The following is a 22,943-nucleotide window of genomic DNA, read 5'->3' as shown; positions in this document are numbered from 1 at the left end:
ACACCATTGCCATGTATATTGATAGTGCCTATCAGATTATTCAAATAACCAAACAGCACTTCCATATACATTGACAATGCATATCAAATTATTCTAAAAACCAAATGGCATTCCCATATACATTGACAGTGCACATCAGATTATTCTAATAATACATTAAAAGTGCATATTAGATTATCAGATTATTCTAATATCCAAACAGCATTGCCATATATATTGACAGTGCACATTGTCAAACCTGGAACTTTTTGTTGCTGTGAAAATGATTTGGGTGTTTTCAAACGTTTTTTAGGAATGGGGGGAGGGATGGTGTGGGGCAATTATAGAAGAATAATCTTCCATTTTGGAAGGTTCACATGTATGGTTCAGAAACAGCATATTACATGTACTTAGATTCTTGATATATTGCTACCTATACTATTGCAAAGTTAATTTAGAATAACTTTGAAAATAACTTGCTTTTTTTAGTCAATTCTAGGTTGTAGCATTTTTTAACTTTGTATTTCAGAGCCAGTGACTATCAAAAAGCTATTGGTTGCTCTGGTTTTAGTAGTTGTAGATCCCAGCATCAACTTTCATGTCACAAGATCATCTGCAGGTTTGTGTTCCTTTATTTCTCTAACAGACATGTACCTATGTGTGCGCACTGAATGAAAGTGGGTGTATTGTTTATGTTATGCTCTTTGGTCTTAAACTAAGTAACAGAAAGAAGCAAAATGAATAAGTTTAGTCAAATTAACAAGTAAAAATTTAAGAGGAACTTAGAGTATTATGAATTATATTGCAAATAATACTAAATGTCCTATCACAAGTCCAAAAGTATCGAATATTCCGAACTAATTCCAATAATTTTTAATGTGCTGATATACAAATAGCCTTGATGTATCACAATGATATAATCAAGAATGTCTTTGGATGAATTCACAATAATCCCATAGTAGTGCCTTAGTCCAATTAGTCAATGAGCACTTTGTAATTTCAATGCATGCTTTAAATAAATGATTTTTCTCAAATTATATATACTAATTTCACTTGACCTAAGACACAATAAAATGCCCAGAATGTGGGTCATTTTAAATAATAAAATTCCATCTAATTGTAAACAAGTTCACTTCTAGAACATTGTGAGTTAGTAAATAAGGTTAGGCCTTGTAATCAAATCAAGCTAAACATCTTTTTTTTTTAAATGACTAAAGTCATGTTGGCCAGAACTCTACCCTCAATCACAGACAATGGTCAAGCATATAATATAAATTAAATATACATAACACTTATAAGTATTTCATTGATTTTTAATGGCTTTTAACACATTATTGGCTATATCATGCCAAAGAAATGGAAGCTAAGTGTCTTTCTCGTGGTCATGATGTAGATGACATGTGCTGGCTTGTGTTGGTATAGAACCCAAAAGTCTTGAATTACTTATTAGCTACAACCTACATCATTGGAAGTGATGCATTCTGGGAATTTTAAGATGCTATGATAGATTTTCACATCAGTTGACGGTATGTTTTGCTATAAATTCTGTATTAATCAAACCTTTTCAGGTGAATGATTGTGTTTACGAAAGGCAATAGATTACACTGGTCTACAGCCAAAATACTTCCGAAATAAATGTAGCATAACTTTACTAATTCTGGGTCACTGAGAATGAAAATGATGCTTAAATTTGTTGTTTGGCTCTAGTTTTAAAGATATGATACTGGGTCAGTATATACGACCCTTGACTTGGGAACAGTAGAGGTTAAGTGAGTTATAAAGGGAAGGGATCTCAGTTTAATCCAGAAATGACTAAAATACATCTTTGACTCGATCTGTGAATAAATCTATGACTGGGTTTGGACAGTACTTGCTTTTTAGGCTAAACAATGAATTATATATGATATGAATTGCATCTTGTTATTCCTAAGGCATACAATCATGACTAAGCTTGCATCACTCTGCTGAATGAATTGCCATATATCAGCTCTAGAAATCTTAGTGTCATGCTCTTATTTGTCAGTGTTTGATTTTGCAAAGGCACTGATTCTGTTTTGCCAAATTGAGCAGAGATGCCTCGTACTTGTGTAAACAAGGTAGATGGCTTCAGCTTTGGTTGTGGTGAAGTTGATTATGCAGCACAAAAGCACAGAATAACCACTATGGTTAAGAAAGCCTATCATTCTTATTTTGGCTGAAAAATTGGAGATGAGGACAAGAGGTGGGTCCCACACATATGCTGCAACACTTGTGCAACAGATCTTTGCCAGTGGTTGAACAGGAACAGGAAATCTATGCCTTTTGCAATGCTAATGATTTGCAGAGAGCCAAAAGATCATATCAGCAATTGTTACTTCTGCATGGTGCCTCCTGTTGTGAAATTTGTGTTAAAGAAGAAATTGTGGACTGTGCATTATCCAAACATCCCATCAGCTATACACCCAGTACCCCACGGAGGTCTGCTGGTTCCTGATGTACCAGAATCCTTCTCACTTGAGTCAGATGAGGAGAGAAAGAGGATGAAACTTTCTGGTCCTGATCCATTAATGTCACATGACCCATATTTTCTTCCATCCTCCTCCTCTGAACCACACACCTCATAACACAAGGTGAATTTAATGACCTTGTCATGGATTTGGAACTATCCAAGATTAAGGCAGAGCTGTTGGGCTTCAGATTACAGTGGAATCTCCTGGCAGGTGATGATAGGCTTTCCATGTTCTGTGACCGTCAAAAGGATCCTGTCCCATTCTTCTTCATGGAAGGTGATCTTGATGGTGTGATGGCAGCCCTCAGCATCATTCATGATCCAGATCAGTGGTGACTGTTCATTGATTCATTGAAGACGAGACTTAAATTTCTTTTGCGGCATAATACAGTTGGTCATGCAGTCCATATGAAGGAAACCTATGAAAACATGAAACAACTTTTGAGGTGCATAAACTATGACCAACATCAGTGGCAGCTTTGTGGTGATTTGAAGATCCTTGCTCTCTTGCTTGGTTTGCAGACTGGATACACAAAGTACTGATGTTTTCTCTGGGAATGGGATAGTCATGCAAGAGATTCTCACTACATCAAGAGAGATTGGCCACTCCAACAGTCATTGAAGCTTCCAAGAAAAAGTCCTCAGCATCCAGCACTGGTTGAATCAAGGAAGATTTTGTTACCATCCATGCACGTCAAGCTGAGTCTGATGAAGAACTTTGTCAAGGCCGTGGACAATACACAAACAGCTTTCAAGAACCTCAAGGTTAAGTGAAGCTTAGGCAAAACGAGGTGTCTTTGTTGGTCCGCAGATTTGTGAACTTCTTCTAGATGATTCATTTCACCGTGAAATGCATGGCAATGAAAAGTCAGCAAGGAAAGCCATCTAGTTAGTGGCAACAAATATTATCAGAACCAACAAGGCAAACAATTACAGTGAATTGGCGGAAAACCTTCTCAAGGCATACAAAAGTCTTGGTTGCAACATATCACTAAAGATACATTTTTTGCACTCTCATCTATATTTTTTTCCACCAAACTGCGGAACAGTGAGAGATGAGCATGGAGAGTGATTGCACCAGGACATTGCAACAATGTAATGGAAAAACGCTATCAGGGCAAATGGAGCCCATCGGTGCTTGCAGACTATTGCTGGACAGTGACAAGAGATGCTCCATTAATAAATACAAGAGACAAGCCAAGAAGCACCAAGTAGACACTGAATAAAAACTAAACTGTGTACTTATATATACATAACAGTTTTTGCCTTTTGTTTCAAAAAAATTTTTATTTATATAACCATATTGCTGTTTTTTAAAGTGTTACATAAACAGTACAAGTGAAATAACATCATGTAGAGCAGCATAACACATGAAAAGACCTAGGTTTACAATTTATGATTAAAACTCTACTATCTACACCAGGGTTCTCAAACTCGAGCCACCCTGACATCCACATGAGGGTATTTTTGATGGCCTAAGGGCCACACCACCTTTGTTATCTCTCATGACACCTTGTGAGACCAATCATTTTGCAGGCCACAGGATATGGCTTGACAGGCTGCATGCGGCTCCGCAGCCCACATGTTTGAGACCCCTGATCTACGGAATATACATAGACATTGAATGTAAAAAATTAAATATCTTGGAAACAGTAGCCAATAAGTTATTTTAATTGTCATATTTGAATTCAGCAGATCAAAATATATAATATATAGCACATTTTATCTCTGAAGGAGATGACTTTTAAAAAATTGTAGACCCGTGTTATCAGCTAATCAGTTATCTTTCTTTGGGTTTTGTATGAAGTGTAATTTTGTTAGACACTTCAACCAATCATCAGTTGAGGTGTTTGAAGTTATCAGCAGTGCTTGGGACAAATATTTAACAGTGATAATACTCTGAGAACCTGCTGACTTTATTGTACTGTGTATTTTTGTACTCTGAGAACCTGCTGACTTTGGTGTACTATGTATTTTTGTACTTTGGGACCTGCTGACTTTATTGTACTATGTATTTTTGTACTCTGAAGACCTGCTGACTTTGGTGTATTGTTTTTTGTATTCTGAAAACCTGCTCAGTTTGGTGTACTATGTATTTTTTTACTTTGGAAACCTGCTGACTTTGGTGTACTTTGTATATTTATACTCTGAGAACCTGCTGACTTTGTGCACTATGTATTTTTGTACTTTGGGGACCTGCTGACTTTATTGTACTATGTATTTTTGTACTCTGAAAACCTGCTGACTTTGGTGTACTTTGTATTTTTGTACTTTGTGAACCTACTGACTTTATTGTACTATGTATTTTTATATTCAGAGAACCTGCTGACTTTTGTGTGCTATGTATTTTTGTACTCTGAGAACCTGCTGACTTTGGTGTACTATGTATTTTTGTACTCTGAAAACCTGTTGACTTTATTGTACAATGTATATTTGTACTCTGAAAACCATCTGACTTTGGTGTACTATGTACTTTTGTACTTTGAGAATCTGCTGAGTTTATTGTGCTATGTATTTTTGTACTCTGAGAACCAGCTGACTTTGGTGCACTATGTATTTTTGTATGAAAACTTTTCAAAATATGCTTGCATTAAATAAATTTGTCTTGAATCAACAGTTTAGTCAAATATGGTGGCTCAAATTTCCAACAGTGTATCACCTTCTGTAACATAGGCTATTGGCCTTGTTGAGAATAATATACATGTAATTTACAAAAGAAAGATGTAATTTACTTGATGTGATAGACGATATAATTCATTTGATGTTATTGACAATAGAAAGATGTAATTCATTTAATGTACTTGACAATAGACATGTAATTCATTTGATGTTATTGACAATAGAAAAATGTAATTCATTTAATGTACTTGACAATAGACATGTAATTCATTTGATGCGATTGAAAATTGACATGAAACACATTTGGTGTCATTGAAAGTGGATAGATTTAATTCATTTATTGTGATTGAAAGTACTTAATTTAATTCATTTGATTTGATTGACCATAGATAATTTAATTCACTTGATGCAGTTGACAGTATGTAGATTAATTTAATTTGATGTAAATGACAGTAGGTAATCAAATTCATTTGATGCAATTGATAGTAGGTAATTAAATTCATTTTATGTGATTGACAGTAGATAATTTAATTCCTTTGATATGATTGACCATAAGTAATTAAAATCATTTGATGTTATTGACAGTAGGTAATATAATTCATTTGATGTAATTGACAGTAGGTAATTTAATTCATTTAATACAATTGGCAGTAAGTAATTGAATTCATTTTGATGTGATTGACGGTAGGTAATTGAATTCATTTAATATGATTGACAGTAAGTTATTGATTTCATTTGATGTGATTGACAGTAGGTAATTGAATTCATTTTGATGTGATTGACATGTGATTGACGGTAGGTAATTGAATTCATTTAATATGATTGACAGTAAGTAACTGAATTCATTTGATGTGATTGACAGTAGGTAATTGAATGCATTTGATGTGATTGACAGTGGGTAATTGAATTCATTTGATTTGATTGACAGTAGGTAATTGAATTCATTTGATGTGATTGACAGTAAGTTATTGATTTCATTTGATGTGATTGACAGTAGGTAATTGAATTCATTTTGATGTGATTGACATGTAATTGATGGTAGGTAATTGAATTCATTTAATATGATTGACAGTAAGTAACTGAATTCATTTGATGTGATTGACAGTAGGTAATTGAATGCATTTGATGTGATTGACAGTGGGTAATTGAATTCATTTGATGTGATTGACAGTAGGTAATTTAATTCATTTCATATGATTGACTGTAGGTAATTTAATTCATTTGTTGTGATTGACAGTAGGCAATTGAATTCATTTGATGTGATTGACAGTGGGTAACTGAATTCAATTGATGTGATTGACAGTAGGGAATTGAATTCATTTGATGTGATTGACAGTAAGTAATTTAATTCATTTGATATGATTGACTGTAGGTAATTTAATTCATTTGATATGATTGACAGTGGGTAATTGAATTCATTTGATGTGATTGACAGTAGGTAATTGAATTCATTTTGATCTGATTGACATGTAATTGATGGTAAGTAATTGAATTCATTTAATATGATTGACAGTAAGTAACTGAATTCATTTGATGTGATTGACAGTAGGTAATTGAATGCATTTGATGTGATTGACAGTGGGTAATTGAATTCATTTGATGTGATTGACAGTAGGTAATTTAATTCATTTGATATGATTGACTGTAGGTAATTTAATTCATTTGTTGTGATTGACAGTAGGTAATTGAATTCATTTGATGTGATTGACAGTGGGTAACTGAATTCAGTTGATGTGATTGACAGTAGGGAATTGAATTCATTTGATGTGATTGACAGTAAGTAATTTAATTCATTTGATATGATTGACTGTAGGTAATTTAATTCATTTGATGTGATTGACAGTGGGTAATTGAATTCATTTGGTGTGATTTACAGTAGGTAATTTAATTCATTTGATGTGATTGACATTAGGTAATTGAATTCAATTGATGTGATTGACAGTAGGGAATTGAATTCATTTGATGTGATTGACAGTAGGTAAATAAATTCATTTGTTGTGATTGACTAGGTAATTAAATTCATTTGATGGAATTGACAGTAGGTAGATTATATTCATTTGATGGAATTGACAGTAGCTCGATTTAAGTTATTTATTGAGTGTTTTAAAACCTACTGGTTGGAATATTTAAAACATATGTTACATTATTCATGTTATGTTCCATACTATGTCAGTTATAAAATATTTTTGTAAACATACAGCTTTCATGGTTGAAGCTAGATGAGATTTAATAAGAAAGTAGTCATGAAAGAAATATACATATTACCAGTGGGTATCAGTGTCCTTGTCCTTAATGCAAGACTGAAAACATTATATTAAATGCCCTTGTCCTGAACATAACACTGAAATGGTCACATTCAGTGTCATTGTCCATAACAACACTGAAACCACCATATACAACATCCAAGACCATAACATAACATTTAAGCCATTGCATTCTGTGTCATTGGCTGTGAATAGAAAGAGAAAACATTATTCTTAAACTTCATATACTTTTTATACTGGCTTGTTTTGACACTGCCTTGTTTTGACACTGCCATTGAATAATTGATGCATGTCTTTCTTGCTATTATAGGGGTTTATTTCCCCAAATAGACTATTGCTATCTAGACCCTAAATAGAGCTATATTTACCCAAACCCTCAACAAGGCTATTGTTACCTCAACCCTCAATAAGGCTGTTGTTACCTCAACTCTCAACAAGGCTATTGTTACCTCAACCCTCAACAAGGCTATTGTTATGTCATCCCTCAACAAGGTTATTGCTACCTAGACCCTGAAAAAAGGCTATTGCTACCTAGACCCTAAAGAAGGTTATTTCTACTTAGACCCTAAACAAGGCTGTTGCTAACTAGACCCTAAACAAGGTTATTTCTACTTAGACCATAAGCAAGGCTATTGCTAACTAGACACTAAACAGGACTATTTCTACTATATCCAAACAGTGCTATTTTTATTATACCCAAACATGACTATTTCTACTAAACCCAAACATGGCTATTTCTACCCAGACTGTGAATCATGAATGTAACCCAAAATTGTATAATTCTTCATGTGTACAGAGATCTATTCTGATATTCCAGCTGAGAAGTATGACCCAGCCAAGCTAGTGACCGAAGTTTTGAAGGGTTTATGTAGCTCAGAGCAGGTGTGTGAGACATGTCTGTTCAAAGATGAGATCACCAGTACGCTCCTGTCTCCCATATCTCACTTCCTGGATGTGGCTGTAAGTTTTATGCATACCAGTACTTGTTAAAAAACGAAACAATTTTTTTAAAAATATTAGAGCTGGTACACAAATATGAGAAATGTCATTGTAGTTTCTGCATGTGTGAATTGTATGTGCCACTGATTGTTCCATCTAGAAAGAAAAACAAAAAACAATAAAGTTGTGTAAATTAAAATGATGTCTGTAATAGGCAACAATTGAAAAGCATCACAAAACATCAATACCTAATCACATCACAAAATATTAATACCTAATCACATCACAAAATATCAATACCTAATCACATCACAAAACATTTATACCTACTCACATCACAAAACATCAATACCTAATCACATCACAAAAGAACATATAAATACCTAATCACATCACAAAACATCAATACCTAATCACATCACAAAACATCAATACCTAATCACATAAAAAAATATCAATACCTAATCACATCACAAAATATCAATACCTAATCACATCACAAAACATTTATACCTAATCACATCACAAAACATCAATACCTAATCACATCACAAAAGAACATATCAATACCTAATCACATCACAAAATATCAATACCTAATCATATCACTAAACATCAATACCTAATCACATCACTAAACATCAATACATAATCACATCACCAAACATCAATACCTAATCACATCACCAAACATCAATACCTAATCATATCACTAAACATCAATACCTAATCACATCACAAAACATCAATATCTAATCACATCACCAAACATCAATACCTGATCACATCAAAAAACATTTATACCTAATCATATCACAAAACATCAATACCTAATCACATCACAAAATATCAATACCTAATCACATCACAAAACATTTATACCTACTCACATCACAAAACATCAATACCTAATCACATCACAAAATATCAATACCTAATCACATCACTAAACATCAATACCTAATCACATCACCAAACATCAATACCTGATCACATCAAAAAACATTTATACCTAATCACATCACAAAACATTAATACCTAATAAGTTTGAGATATATAATGTTTTACTTTCATCTGTCCTCAAGAAGTTAACTCTGTTTAAATATGATGATTTGCACTACAATGAGATAGAAATTTTCTTAATAAATATATACATTCATATAAAAAATAATGATCTTTGTTGCAGAATGACTCAGAACTAGTAAACAGTTTAAAATTTACTTTTATAGAACTAGTAAACAGTTTAAAATTTACTTTTATATGTGGGGCTGCCAAGAATACTTACTTCTAAGTCAGGTCCAACTGCAGGTTACATAGATTCAGATCTCCTAATGCACCTGGTCCAGCAGATCTGAGTCAATGCATTTTGGTAGTAGCAATCAACAATCAATATAGACCCTGATCTGCTTGCACATTATGTGATGGCAGATCATGGTCTGTGTCATTTACAGTTTTACCAGACTTATGAGTGAGTATACATGGTTACAGTTTTAATAGATTTTTTATAAACCACAAATTTAAATGCACAAAAAAAATGTTTCAGTCATAAATGCCATGTTTTTCAGAGATATATCTTCAAAAATATCTTTTTTGGCAAAGCCCCAACCATGGGAGGGGGTATCTTGGTGGGTAGTCTCTGTCTGTTCCTTTTTGCACTGCTGGAAGTCATCAACTTATTTTTAAATTTATTAATAATTGTGTGATAATGATATTTAAATGTTTTTGTTTTTTTGTTAAACAGAGCAAGAACAGAAGTAAATATAGCATGAAAACATTGATGCCTGGAAGTTGATTCTAGCAACAATATTTTTGTAATAAATGAACCTAAGTGTCAAATCTACTGAAGCTCTTCTCTGTCAAATCCACTGAAGCTCTTCTGTCAATTCTACAGAAGCTCTTCTTTGACTCATCATCATTGAAAAAATTTATTACCATTCCAAATGTGCTTCAGTAATGTCAGTTTTTCCTGCATCATCATCATCTTCATCATTGCCATCATTTTTGGACTGCTGATGCTGAAGTTGGCCATTTTGCTGATGTATTCCAGCCTCAATAAATCCATTGTGAATGGTTTCTGGCATAATTTTACTTCAAGCAGTTACCACCCATTTGTACACCTCTGTGTTCAATGTGTTGTGACTCATAGTACACATGGTCACTTCACGTGAGATTTAGTTATGGTTTGTGTGGCATATAAGAGTTTGCAGGGTATACTTAATTTGTTTTACACAATTATTGAATTTCTATAGGGTATATGCTTGAACGGGTTATATATGTGAGCTAGGGTATATGCATGAAAATATAGTATTTTTTTCACAAGGGAGTTAACTGTTTTGTTTGATATAAATAAGTATATTGTCTCCCCTTAGTACTGGAGTGATGAGGACAGTTTGGACCCAGTAAGTAATAATCTTACATAGCATTAACAATATGCTGTGTAATAATAATAATAATAATAATAATAATAATAACAATAACAACAACAACAACAACAACAACAACAATAATAATAATAATAATAATAATAATAATAATTCATATGTTGAAACTAATTTTGCAATAAACTATTTCTGAATTCTAGCTACAGTTAATATCTATACTAAAGCACAGCTCTCTAAAAGTTCAGAACTGCCTGGAGGAAGCCACTGACTCTTATTGGATCATCAATTAGCTTTTCACCTTTTGGAACCAGAGATTGAAGATGTCAGTGGTGTTGATTAGATGAGTTTTTCTTTTAATTAGAATCATTTAGTAACAAGCAAATGGCAGAAATATATTTGTCATGCAGAAACATTTTTATTTAGCAAAACCAAACTCACCAGAATAATACTTTATCTCCCTGAATAAACTTCACTACTGACAGTAGGCAGTATTATCTTAATAGTTTTACAGTGAAAGTCTCAGCAAATTCTATGTCTAGTTCTAATTAGAATCTGTCATACAGATGTCCACCTAAACTTTATATCCAGTTCTAATTACAATCTATCTTTAAGATGTCTCACCAAAACTTTATATCCAGTTCTAATTAGAATCTGTCTGAAGGATGTCTCACCAAAATTTGGTATCCTTTTCTAATTACTGTCTGTCTCAAAGATGTCTCACCAAAACTCTCTGTTCAGTTCTAACTAGTTTCTGCCTTAAGATGTCTCAATAAAATTCTATACCCAGTTTTACTTACAATCTGTTTGAAAGATTTTTCACTAAAAGTCTATACCCAGTTCTACTTACAATCTGTCTGAAAGATGTCTCACTAAAAGTCTATACCCAGTTCTACTTACAATCTGTCTGAAAGATGTCTCACTAAAATTCTATACCCAGTTCTACTTACAATCTGTCTTAAAGATGTCTCACTAAAATTCTATACCCAGTTCTACTTACAATCTGTCTTAAAAGATGTCTCACTAAAATTCTATACCCAGTTCTACTTACAATCTGACTGAAAGATGTCTCACTAAAAGTCTATACCCAGTTCTACTTACAATCTGACTGAAAGATGTCTCACTAAAAGTCTATACCCAGTTCTACTTACAATCTGTCTGAAAGAAGTCTCACTAAAATTCTATACCCAGTTCTACTTACAATCTGTCTGATTGATGTCTCACTAAAATTCTATACCCAGTTCTACTTACAATCTGTCTTAAAAGATGTCTCACTAAAATTCTATACCCAGTTCTACTTACAATCTGTCTTAAAAGATGTCTCACTAAAATTCTATACCCAGTTCTACTTACAATCTGTTTGAAAGATGTCTCACTAAAAGTCTATACCCAGTTCTACTTACAATCTGTCTGAAAGATGTCTCACTAAAATTCTATACCCAGTTCTACTTACAATCTGTCTTAAAGATGTCTCACTAAAATTCTATACCCAGTTCTACTTACAATCTGTCTTAAAAGATGTCTCACTAAAATTCTATACCCAGTTCTACTTACAATCTGTCTTAAAGATGTCTCACTAAAATTCTATACCCAGTTCTACTTACAATCTGTCTTAAAAGATGTCTCACTCAAATTCTATACCCAGTTCTACTTACAATCTGTCTGAAAGATGTCTCACTAAAATTCTATACCCAGTTCTACTTACAATCTGTCTTAAAAGATGTCTCACTAAAATTCTATACCCAGTTCTACTTACAATCTGTCTGATTGATGTCTCACTAAAATTCTATACCCAGTTCTACTTACAATCTGTCTTAAAAGATGTCTCACTAAAATTCTATACCCAGTTCTACTTACAATCTGTCTTAAAGATGTCTCACTAAAATTCTATACCCAGTTCTACTTACAATCTGTCTTAAAAGATGTCTCACTAAAATTCTATACCCAGTTCTACTTACAATCTGTCTTAAAGATGTCTCACTAAAATTCTATACCCAGTTCTACTTACAATCTGTCTGAAAGATGTCTCACTAAAATTCTATACCCAGTTCTACTTACAATCTGCCTTAAAAGATGTCTCACTAAAATTCTATACCCAGTTCTACTTACAATCTGTCTTAAAAGATGTCTCACTAAAATTCTATACCCAGTTCTACTTACAATCTGTCTGATTGATGTCTCACTAAAATTCTATACCCAGTTCTACTTACAATCTGTCTTAAAGATTTCTCACCAAAACTCTTATTTCCAAAACTGTATCCAGTTCTAGTTACAATCTCTCTTAAAGATTTCAGGTTATGAAATTTGGAGTGTTTAGCTTTTTTATACAAATTAATATTTTTTGTTACATGACTAAAGACTATAGCAATCCAGAATAACTAAAAATTAGTAGCTTGGTGTGTGTTTTCTTGTGTTACTCTTAGTTTAATATCTGTTCACAAGCAATGTCCTTTGCAGTGATAAGTATGCAAAAAGCAGCCTGGCACTAACTGTCCATAAATTACAGCTTTTTATTTTAAAATTCATCAAATTTGTTTTTTAAATTCATCAAAATTTGCACCAGTCAAGGTTATAGATTCCTTGTATCGAATACCCGTAGAAGAGATTTAGTTTGTAAGTGCTGTTTTTATGTACAGCATAATTACTGAGATTATGTTGTTTTTCTGACTCAGCTGGTTTATAGCAGTTGTAAATTGTTCACAATTTTTCAAGGTCTTGTATGCCATTGATTAATATGATCATTTTCTATCACAGGAATTAGTTAAATTGATACTATCATTTTCTATCACAGGAATTGTTAAATTGATACTATCGTTTTATATCACAGGAATTGGTTAAATTGATGCTATCATTTTTTCTATCACAGGAATTGGTTAAATTGATACTATCATTTTCTGTCACAGGAATTGGTTAAATTGATACTATCGTTTTATATCACAGGGATTGGTTAAATTGATGCTATGATTTTTTTCTATCACAGGAATTGGTTAAATTGATACTATTGTTTTATATCACAGGAATTGGTTAAATTGTTTCACCAATTTTTTCTTTCATTACTTAATAAAAGACAGAAGTTGCAACTGAGAAGTTTTATGTTCAGTGTCATGTGACTTAATAGCACTGCAATAAAAAGTGATGTCATGATGATGTCATTTTTAATGATTACATTAATTCATCCATCCTAGCAGTAAGCATTCATTTTTCAAAGTGTAATTTCTGAATTGTAAAGAATGAAAAAAATAAGATTGCTTTTTTTTTTAATATGATTAGAAAAATAAAGAAATTTAATGGTACCTAAAAATAATTAACACTATTTTTTTAACATTTGTCTGGATTAGAATGGTCCAGAATAAATAAATGACACAATTATGACTGTAACATGCTTTTCAGAGTTGAACAGCATCGATGTACTTTAATAAATCATACCCACTTATTTGGAAATGTTCATCTGCAGTAAATATGAAACAGATGTGTACATTATCCATTCTGTAATTCAACTATTATTCAAAATAAAGCATGAATTGACTTGGGGCTCATTTCCTGTCATAAAAGAATATTGCTAAACTCAGGTAGGACCTTTCCAAGTCTGACTTAAAAATATGTGCTGATTGAGGGTTATATTTCAAAATTTGTTTGTGTTTTTCTTGTTTTTATCATTAGTCAAAGCACAATTTTCACTTTATAACTTTTGTACAATAATTTTCTGCTCAGTCAGAATAGAGGATTGTTGTTCTCTCCCCTACAGTTTTTGTTTTTCTTTAAATTTTATACTAAATCTGAATAGGTCCATTTTTCTTGCTGTTACTCCATCGAACAAAAAAACAAGCCATCATAACACAAACAGGCAGTGACATAACATAAACAGGACATGTCATAACATAAACATGCCATGTCTTAACACAAATAAGCCATGTCTTAATATGAACTGGCCATGTTGTCACGCAAACTGGCCATGTCATAACACAAACAGGCCATGTCTTAATATGAACTGGCCATGTCATAACACAAACAGGCCATGTCATAACACAAACATGCCATGTCTTAACACAAATAAACCATGTTTTAATATGAACTGGCCAGTTGTCACGCAAACAGGCCATGTCTTAATATGAACTGGCCATGTCATAACACAAACAGGCCATGTCATAACACAAACAGGCCATGTCATAACACAAACATACCATGTCTTAACACAAATAAGCCATGTCTCAATATGAACTGGCCAGTTGTCACGCAAACAGACCATGTCATAACACAAACAGGACATGTCTTAATATGAACTGGCCATGTTGTCACACAAACAGGCCATGTCTTAATATGAACTGGCCATGTCATAACACAAACAGGCCATGTCATAACAAAAAAAACAGGCCATGTCTTAATATGAGCTGGCCATGTCAATTACTTATGTGCTAAATGTTTACCCAAATAACGAAGTTATCTTCATTACCCTTCAGATGTTTCAGTTTAAAATTTGATAAATGTTTGCATATTTGGAGGTTTGAAAGTACAGGACTGTAGTTTAATTTTGTTCATTTACTGTTTGTGGTAGTTTAAACACTGCTATCTTTGCACTCCCAAGGATGAAACTCAGAAGTTCCTAATACTATATTTGTTGCCCATTTGACAACAACAACAATAATAATAATAATAATAATAGCTGTGATAGCAGCACCATTTAAAACATTGTGACATAATAAATCTTTATAAATATCCCATCTAATTTATGTGCATTGTCATTGAGAGAAAGATGGTTCTGATATTAATTGGTGTATGTGTTGTAAGATAAACATTAATTTCAGTGTGTGTTGTATAAACATTAATTTCAGTGTGTGTTGTAAGATAAACATATAAATTTCAGTGTGTGTTGTAAGATAAACATATTAATTTCAGTGTGTATTGTAAGATAAACATATAAATTTCAGTGTGTGTTGTATAAACATTAATTTCAGTGTGTGTTGTAAGATAAACATATAAATTTCAGTGTGTGTTGTAAGATAAACATATTAATTTCAGTGTGTGTTGTAAGATAAACATATTAATTTCAGTGTGTGTTGTAAGATAAACATATTAATTTCAGTGTGTGTTGTAAGATAAACATATTAATTGCAGTGTGTGTTGTAACATAAACATATTAATTTCAGTGTGTGTTGTAAGATAAACATTAATTTGAGTGAGTATTGTAAGACAAACTCACTAATTTCAGTGGGTGTTGTATGATAAATATATTAATCTGAGTGTGTTGTAAGATAAACATTAATTTCAGTGTGTGTTGTAAGATATCATTAATTTTAGTGTGTGTTTTAAGACAAACACATTAATTTCAGTGTGTGTTGTAAGACAAACATTAATTTCAGTGTGTGTTGTAAGATAAAAATATTAAGTTCAGTGTGTTGTAAGATAAACATATTAATTTCAGTGTGTTGTAAGATGAACATTAATTTCAATGTGTGTTGTAAGATAGAAATATTAAGTTCAGTGTGTTGTAAGATAAACATTAATTTCAGTGTTTGTTGTAAGATAAAAATATTAAGTTCAGTGTGTGTTGTAAGATAAACATATTAATTTCAGTGTGTGTTGTAAGATAAACATTAATTTCAGTGTGTGTTGTAAGATGACATTAATTTTAGTGTGTGTTGTAAGATAAACATTAATTTTAGTGTGTGTTGTAAGATAAACATTAATTTTAGTGTGTGTTGTAAGATAAACATTAATTTCAGTGTGTTGTAAGATAACATTAATTTTAGTGTGTGTTGTAAGATAAACATTAATTTCAGTGTGTTGTAAGATAAAAAAATTAATTTCAGTGTGTTTTTAAGATAAACATATTAATTTCAGTGTTGTAAGAGAAACATATTAATTTTAGTGTGTGTTGTAAGATAAACATTAATTTGAGTGTGTTGTAAGACAAGCATTAATTTCAGTATGTGTTGTAAGATAACATTAATTTCAGTGTGTGTTGTGAGATAAAAATATTAATTTCAGTGTGTGTTGTAAGAAAAATGTATTAATTTCAGTGTGTTGTAGGATAAATATATTAACAGGTTTGATTGTTTCTGATTTAATTGCTTACCATTTTTACTGTTTACTTTATTATTAGGCATATTTATTAAAGTTTTAAGAGTTCTTTTAAATAGTAATTTGACTCATTTTATTTCTATAAGTAAGTGAAAAATCGATAGCAATTTGCATGTTTGCCTTTGTTCAGCTGAAGTCTTTTGAACCAGTAAATCTCAAACTGATCAACATAAAACGGAAGTCAGTATGTTTGGTTTACTTGTACATGAACCATTAAACCTGATATTGACCAACACGAAGTGAAAACCAATAACCTAGGTTTGCTGCATCTTAAAACTTTATGTTCACTTAAACAATAGTATATATTTATTTATTACATGATTTAATGCAAATTTTTTCATTCAGATCTTTTCTGTATAGGAAAAAAGTTGAACTGCATTATGTCATAAAATATGTAATATTATCTTGATTGTGCAAATAGTGAGTATTTGTAAATCACACGACATTGTACCAGTCGATGAGAAAGCATGTCTTATGGGAATCATGTAATAAATGCCTGAAGAAAAGATATTTTGATACTTTATTTTAGTGATTATCACATTTTGCGTGTATTTGGTTTAGAAGATATTTGCATACTGCCTATGTCATTTTGTGTCACAGAGGATACATGTATTTAGAAGATATTTGTGTACTATCAAAGTCATTGTGTCTCACGCAGGATACATATAATCAGAAGATATTTGCCTACTGCCAATGTCATGTGTCACACAGGATACATGTATTTAGAAGATATTTGCATACTGCCCATGTCATGGTGTGTCACACAGGATACATGTATTTAAAAGATATTTGCATACTGCCCATATCATAGTGTGTCACACATGATACTTGTATTTAGAAGATATGTGCATACTCACAGCAATGCAGATTGGTAATTGCATGTTTGACACTCCAGTTGGTAATTACTTGTTTGTCACTCATCACATCAATGCAGATTTGGTGATTGCATGTTTGACACTCTAGTTGATAATTTTATGTTGGATACTCCCTCACAGCAATGCAGATTGGTAATTGCTTATTTGACACTCCATCACATCAATGCAGATTTGGTAATTGCATTCTTGATGCTCCAGTTGGTAATTACTTGTTTGTCACTCATCACTTCAATGCAGATTTGGTAATGGCATGTTTGCAGTTCAGTTGATGATTGCATGTTGGACACTCCCTCACAGCAATGCAGATTGGTAATTGCTTGTTTTTGACACTCCCATAGGTGCATTAAATTTGGCCATTTTTTGGTAAGCAAGTGTAGATAACATGATTACATTCACATACAATTATAGCACTTTTTCAACAACAAAAAATTCATTGTGATCTATTTTGGACATATATTTTTTGGTTTGCAGAGTTTTATAAACACAAATCTAATTATACTTTTTTCTCCATGAAAGTTATCCATATTTGTTTCACCCTGAACATCCTAAACTACAGCATATTTGCACATTCCTTGAAAACTACACAATAATTAAGTGATCTTTTTATGAAGTAGACATTTTTTGTTGTTTGCTAAAATTCTTCTTCTTTATTTTTCTACTCTAGTTATTTTTGTGAATGTGAGAACTGTCAAACTATGCATTAGAAAACATCAAAACAAATCAAAAATAAAAATGTTGACAAGCATTTCCACTTTTCAGTGTTTGTGGCAGCCATTTAAATGACTTGTGTTATAAATGAGGGAATGTTACAACAAGATAACAGTGTACAATCCAACAATCTTGTTTCCTGATAAACCATTAGGACAAAAAAATAGAATATTTAATTATATGAAATTACATCAATTGGTTCTCATTAGCCAGGTCCTAAAATAAAGTGAAATAAAATTAATAAGAATGATAAATAAAAATGTTTCCATTTTAAAAAGATTTATGCTAACATAGGCAGATTGACAAAAAGACTGACAGACATTAAGACAAATTTGAAGGGAGGTAAAAGTTAGAATAAATATTATCAGCAGCAATCTCATATAAGCATAAAAACGCATATTTTTCATAAAAATATAAAATAGTCATTGATTTAAAAGCCTATCAGTTCAAGTTTAAGATTTCAGTTCCATTGCACAATCTTTCATGTTCAAATTATGAACTGACATAGTCATAGTTGAGAATGTTATTAGACACTGTTTTAGTTCAAAACTTGTTATCAGTTTTTTTACTTACGTATTACACACATATTTGTGTTATTTTGTACTGTCCATGTTGTAGGACCATCAAACCCCTAGTGAATCCACATTGCTGCATGTTGCAGACATCTTGTGTATGATTGCCTCCAGCACCAAGGGTAGACGACATCTGATATATGGAGAAAAGAAAGATATTTTCACTCGAACAAAGTAAGAAACCAATGTTTGTTTTAACAAAATATTATGATGTTATAATAGTTGTTAATATTCAGTTATGATGTTATAATAGTTGTTAATATTCAGTTATAATGTTATAATAGTTGTTAATATTCAGTTATAATGTTATAATAGTTGTTAATATTCAGTTATAATGTTATAATAGTTGTTAATATTCAGTTATAATGTTATAATAGTTGTTAATATTCAGTTATGATGTTATAATAGTTGTTAATATTCAGTTATAATGTTATAATAGTTGTTAATATTCAGTTATAATGTTATAATAGTTGTTAATATTCAGTTATGATGTTATAATAGTTGTTAATATTCAGTTTGAACTGCTTTCATTGATTATTATCTTATTATGTCATTCTGAAATTGTGTCATTAGTCTTGTATGTGATAAAATAGCACATTTTAGAACTATTTATAGCACTGCAAACTTTAGTGCTAGTTAGCCTTTGTCCATTGTCCATTGTATATCTGTTCTACATGATTACCATAATTATGTTAAAATGATAGCTCACACAAATGCTACTTGATTATGATGACACTTGGCATTTGAATATAAAGTGAAACTTTCTCAAACTAGACACTGTTGGGACCAAAAATCTTAGCCATTTTAATAAGCCTGCCAATATATGGAGGTTAAATTTGTATTAGGTTAGGTTCCAGATGGAATGGTTTAGAAACCTTTAACTCTATATTATAAATATCTGGAATGAATTTATTAACCATTCCTCCATGACTTTGGGTTCAACATCAAAAGTCACTATAGACTTTTGCACAAATTTAGCTTTTGAACATAACATTAATGTGGGCAAATACTTCTGACCAAACTTTATATATGAGATCATTTAAATTTGATCCCAGATGCATTTGGAGTGAGTATTAGATGTCAGAGTTGGTATATTGGTATATCGAGAAAATAACTTGAAATACACAGCAGTAATAAATGTACATGTACAGTCGCATTTAATTTCCTTTCAGTGATAACCATGCAGTGGCTTACAAAAGATAGAAATTAACCTTTATCATGACTGAAATGTAGCCAAACCTTTATCATGACTGAAATGTAGCCAAACCTTTATCATGACTGAAATGTATCCAAACCTTTATCATGACTAAAATGTATCCAAACCTTTATCATGACTGAAATTTATCCAAACCTTTATCATGACTGAAATGTATTCAAACCTTTATCACGACTGAAATGTAGCCAAACCTTTATCATGACTAAAATGTATCCAAACCTTTATCATGACTGAAATGTATCCAAACCTTTATCATGACTGAAATGTATTCAAACCTTTATCACAACTGAAATGTAGCCAAACCTTTATCATGACTAAAATGTAGCCAAACCTTGATCATGACTGAAATGTATCCAAACCTTTATCATGACTGAAATGTATTAAAACCTTTATCGTGACTGAAATGTACCCAAACCTTTATCATGACTGAAAGATAGCCAAACCTTTATCATGACTGAAATGTAGCCAAACCTTTATCATGACTGAAATCTAGCCAAACCTTTATCATGACTGAAATCTAGCCAAACCTTTATCATGACTGAAATGTATTCAAACCATTGTCATGACTGAAATGTATTAAAACCTTTATCATGACTGAAATGTAGCCAAACCTTTATCATGACTAAAATGTAGCCAAACCTTGATCATGACTGAAATGTATCCAAACCTTTATCATGACTGAAATGTATCCAAACCTTTATCATGACTGAAATGTATTAAAACCTTTATCATGACTGAAATGTACCCAAACCTTTATCATGAGTGAAATATAGCCAAACCTTTATCATGACTGAAATGTAGCCAAACCTTTATCATGACTGAAATATAGCCAAACCTTTATCATGACGAAAAGATATCCAAACCTTCATCATGACTGAAATGTATCCAAACCTTTATCATGACTGAAATGTATTCAAACCTTTATCACGACTGAAATGTAGCCAAACCTTTATCATGACTAAAATGTAGCCAAACCTTGATCATGACTGAAATGTATCCAAACCTTTATCATGACTGAAATGTATTCAAACCTTTATGATGACTGAAATGTAGCCAAACCTTTATCATGATGGAAATGTAGCCAAACCTTTATCATGACAGAAATGTAGCCAAACCTTTATCAACAGTGAAATGTAGCCAAACCTTTCCTAAGCAAAGAAGATATATGGCACATTTTTTAGTTTCTATCAGTAGACTCTGTTTCCCTGAATAATTCCTGGTTAAATGATAAAAACCAAAATGAATACTTAACACAGCAATGGCATTTGTCCTCTCACAGACAAGATACATTTATTTTTCTTCACTGAAAGTTCACAATATCATATAATCCCATAATGCTCTGCAAAAGTAAACACACAACATCTGATACATAAAAGTACCAGAAGCAGGAAATAACTTTTTGAAGGTAAATTTGTTGGACCACATATGTACAGTACATAATTAGGATAAACACCTTTGTCTCTGAGGAGAAAGAATTAAGCTTGGCTACAGTAGGCTCAAATCCATGTCCTGTGAGCTTGATGTGAATGCTGTACCAATGGAGACATTCAGGCTGACTTCTGTAGCTGGTTTTGGCAACACCTTGCTATAGAAACAGCTTGCACGTCATTCATAAATTTTTTTACTCGTGCATAACTTTACCTTAAATCAGCACGATATAGCCATTATTGTGCTGACCTGCTGTTAAACCATAACACTTTCATGCTCCTAAAGTATATGCTTAATGTATTTAGAAGGGGTCAGTGTTTATTTTCATCCTAAAGTATATGCTTATTGTATTTAGAAGGGGTCAGTGTTTATTTTCATCCTAAAGTGTATGCTTATTGTATTTAGAAGGGGTCAGTGTTTATTTTCATCCTAAAGTATATGCTTATTGTATTTAGAAGGGGTCAGTGTTTATTTTCATCCTAAAGTATATGCTTATTGTATTTAGAAGGGGTCAGTGTTTATTTTCATCCTAAAGTATATGCCTATTGTATTTAGAAGGGGTCAGTGTTTATTTTCATCCTAAAGTATATGCCTATTGTATTTAGAAGGGGTCAGTGTTTATTTTCATCCTAAAGTATATGCCTATTGTATTTAGAAGGGGTCAGTGTTTATTTTCATCCTAAAGTATATGCCTATTGTATTTAGAAGGGGTCAGTGTTTATTTTCATCCTAAAGTATATGCTTAATGTATTTAGAAGGGGTCAGTGTTTATTTTCATCCTAAAGTATATGCTTATTGTATTTAGAAGGGGTCAGTGTTTATTTTCATCCTAAAGTATATGCTTATTGTATTTAGAAGGGGTCAGTGTTTATTTTCATCCTAAAGTATATGCCTATTGTATTTAGAAGGGGTCAGTGATTATTTTAATCCTTCTCTTTCAGATCATCAGCTGCTCACATTATAGCCGAGTTCACAAAGAAAGCCTTGCTGAAAGATTTACCGAAGGAAGCTGGCCAGGCCCCATCACAAGCCGTGATTGGGGCATACCTGTATATTTGCCATCAGCTGTACAACACATGTGAAGGCCTTCTGGTGCTCTATCCCTATGAACTACATGCAAGTGTAGCCAAAGCATGGCAACAAGTAAGATAATTCAACCATTTCCTCACCGCTTGATAGGACAGTGGCTAACACATGTGCTTTATACCTCACTTGTTCTGGGTTCAGTCTTTTTTGCTAGAATTAGAAAAAGAGTACTTGCTTTGTACCTTAGTTGTCCTGCATTCAGTCTTAGCACCTGGCACATGCTAGTATTCAAAAAGAGTGCCAAGTGTAAATTGTAAGAGAGTACCTGGTCTAAGTCATACGAGAGTACCATGTGTAAGTCATTTGAAATATT

At 32.2% G+C, this 22,943-nt stretch overlaps 1 protein-coding gene across 6 annotated transcripts in view; it reads left to right on the top strand.

Annotated features, from left to right (window-relative positions):
* The window catches only part of LOC149782638 (protein broad-minded-like), a 185,661-nt gene that overhangs the window by 49,708 nt on the left and 113,010 nt on the right, over positions 1-22,943 (top strand). For 5 of the 6 annotated variants that reach the window (XR_016414416.1, XM_089934131.1, XM_089934133.1 and 2 more), the window contains exons 14-18: positions 509-598; positions 8,168-8,310; positions 10,659-10,688; positions 18,947-19,074; positions 22,486-22,687. Coding sequence is in view for 5 of the 6 variants with exons in the window: in XM_089934131.1 (XP_089790257.1) it covers positions 509-598; positions 8,168-8,310; positions 10,659-10,688; positions 18,947-19,074; positions 22,486-22,687 (593 nt within the window). In the remaining variant the exon portion in view is untranslated. The remainder of the gene's footprint in view (positions 1-508; positions 599-8,167; positions 8,311-10,658; positions 10,689-18,946; positions 19,075-22,485; positions 22,688-22,943) is intronic. The other variant, XM_089934132.1, reaches the window with a different exon arrangement.

The sequence above is a fragment of the Sinohyriopsis cumingii genome, chromosome 15, assembly GCF_028554795.1.
Source record: "Sinohyriopsis cumingii isolate HCF-2022 chromosome 15, ASM2855479v2, whole genome shotgun sequence".
NCBI classification, from domain to species: domain Eukaryota; kingdom Metazoa; phylum Mollusca; class Bivalvia; order Unionida; family Unionidae; genus Sinohyriopsis; species Sinohyriopsis cumingii.
The sequence above is the reverse complement of the archived record's forward strand: the minus strand, read 5'-3'. Positions and strand labels throughout refer to the sequence as shown.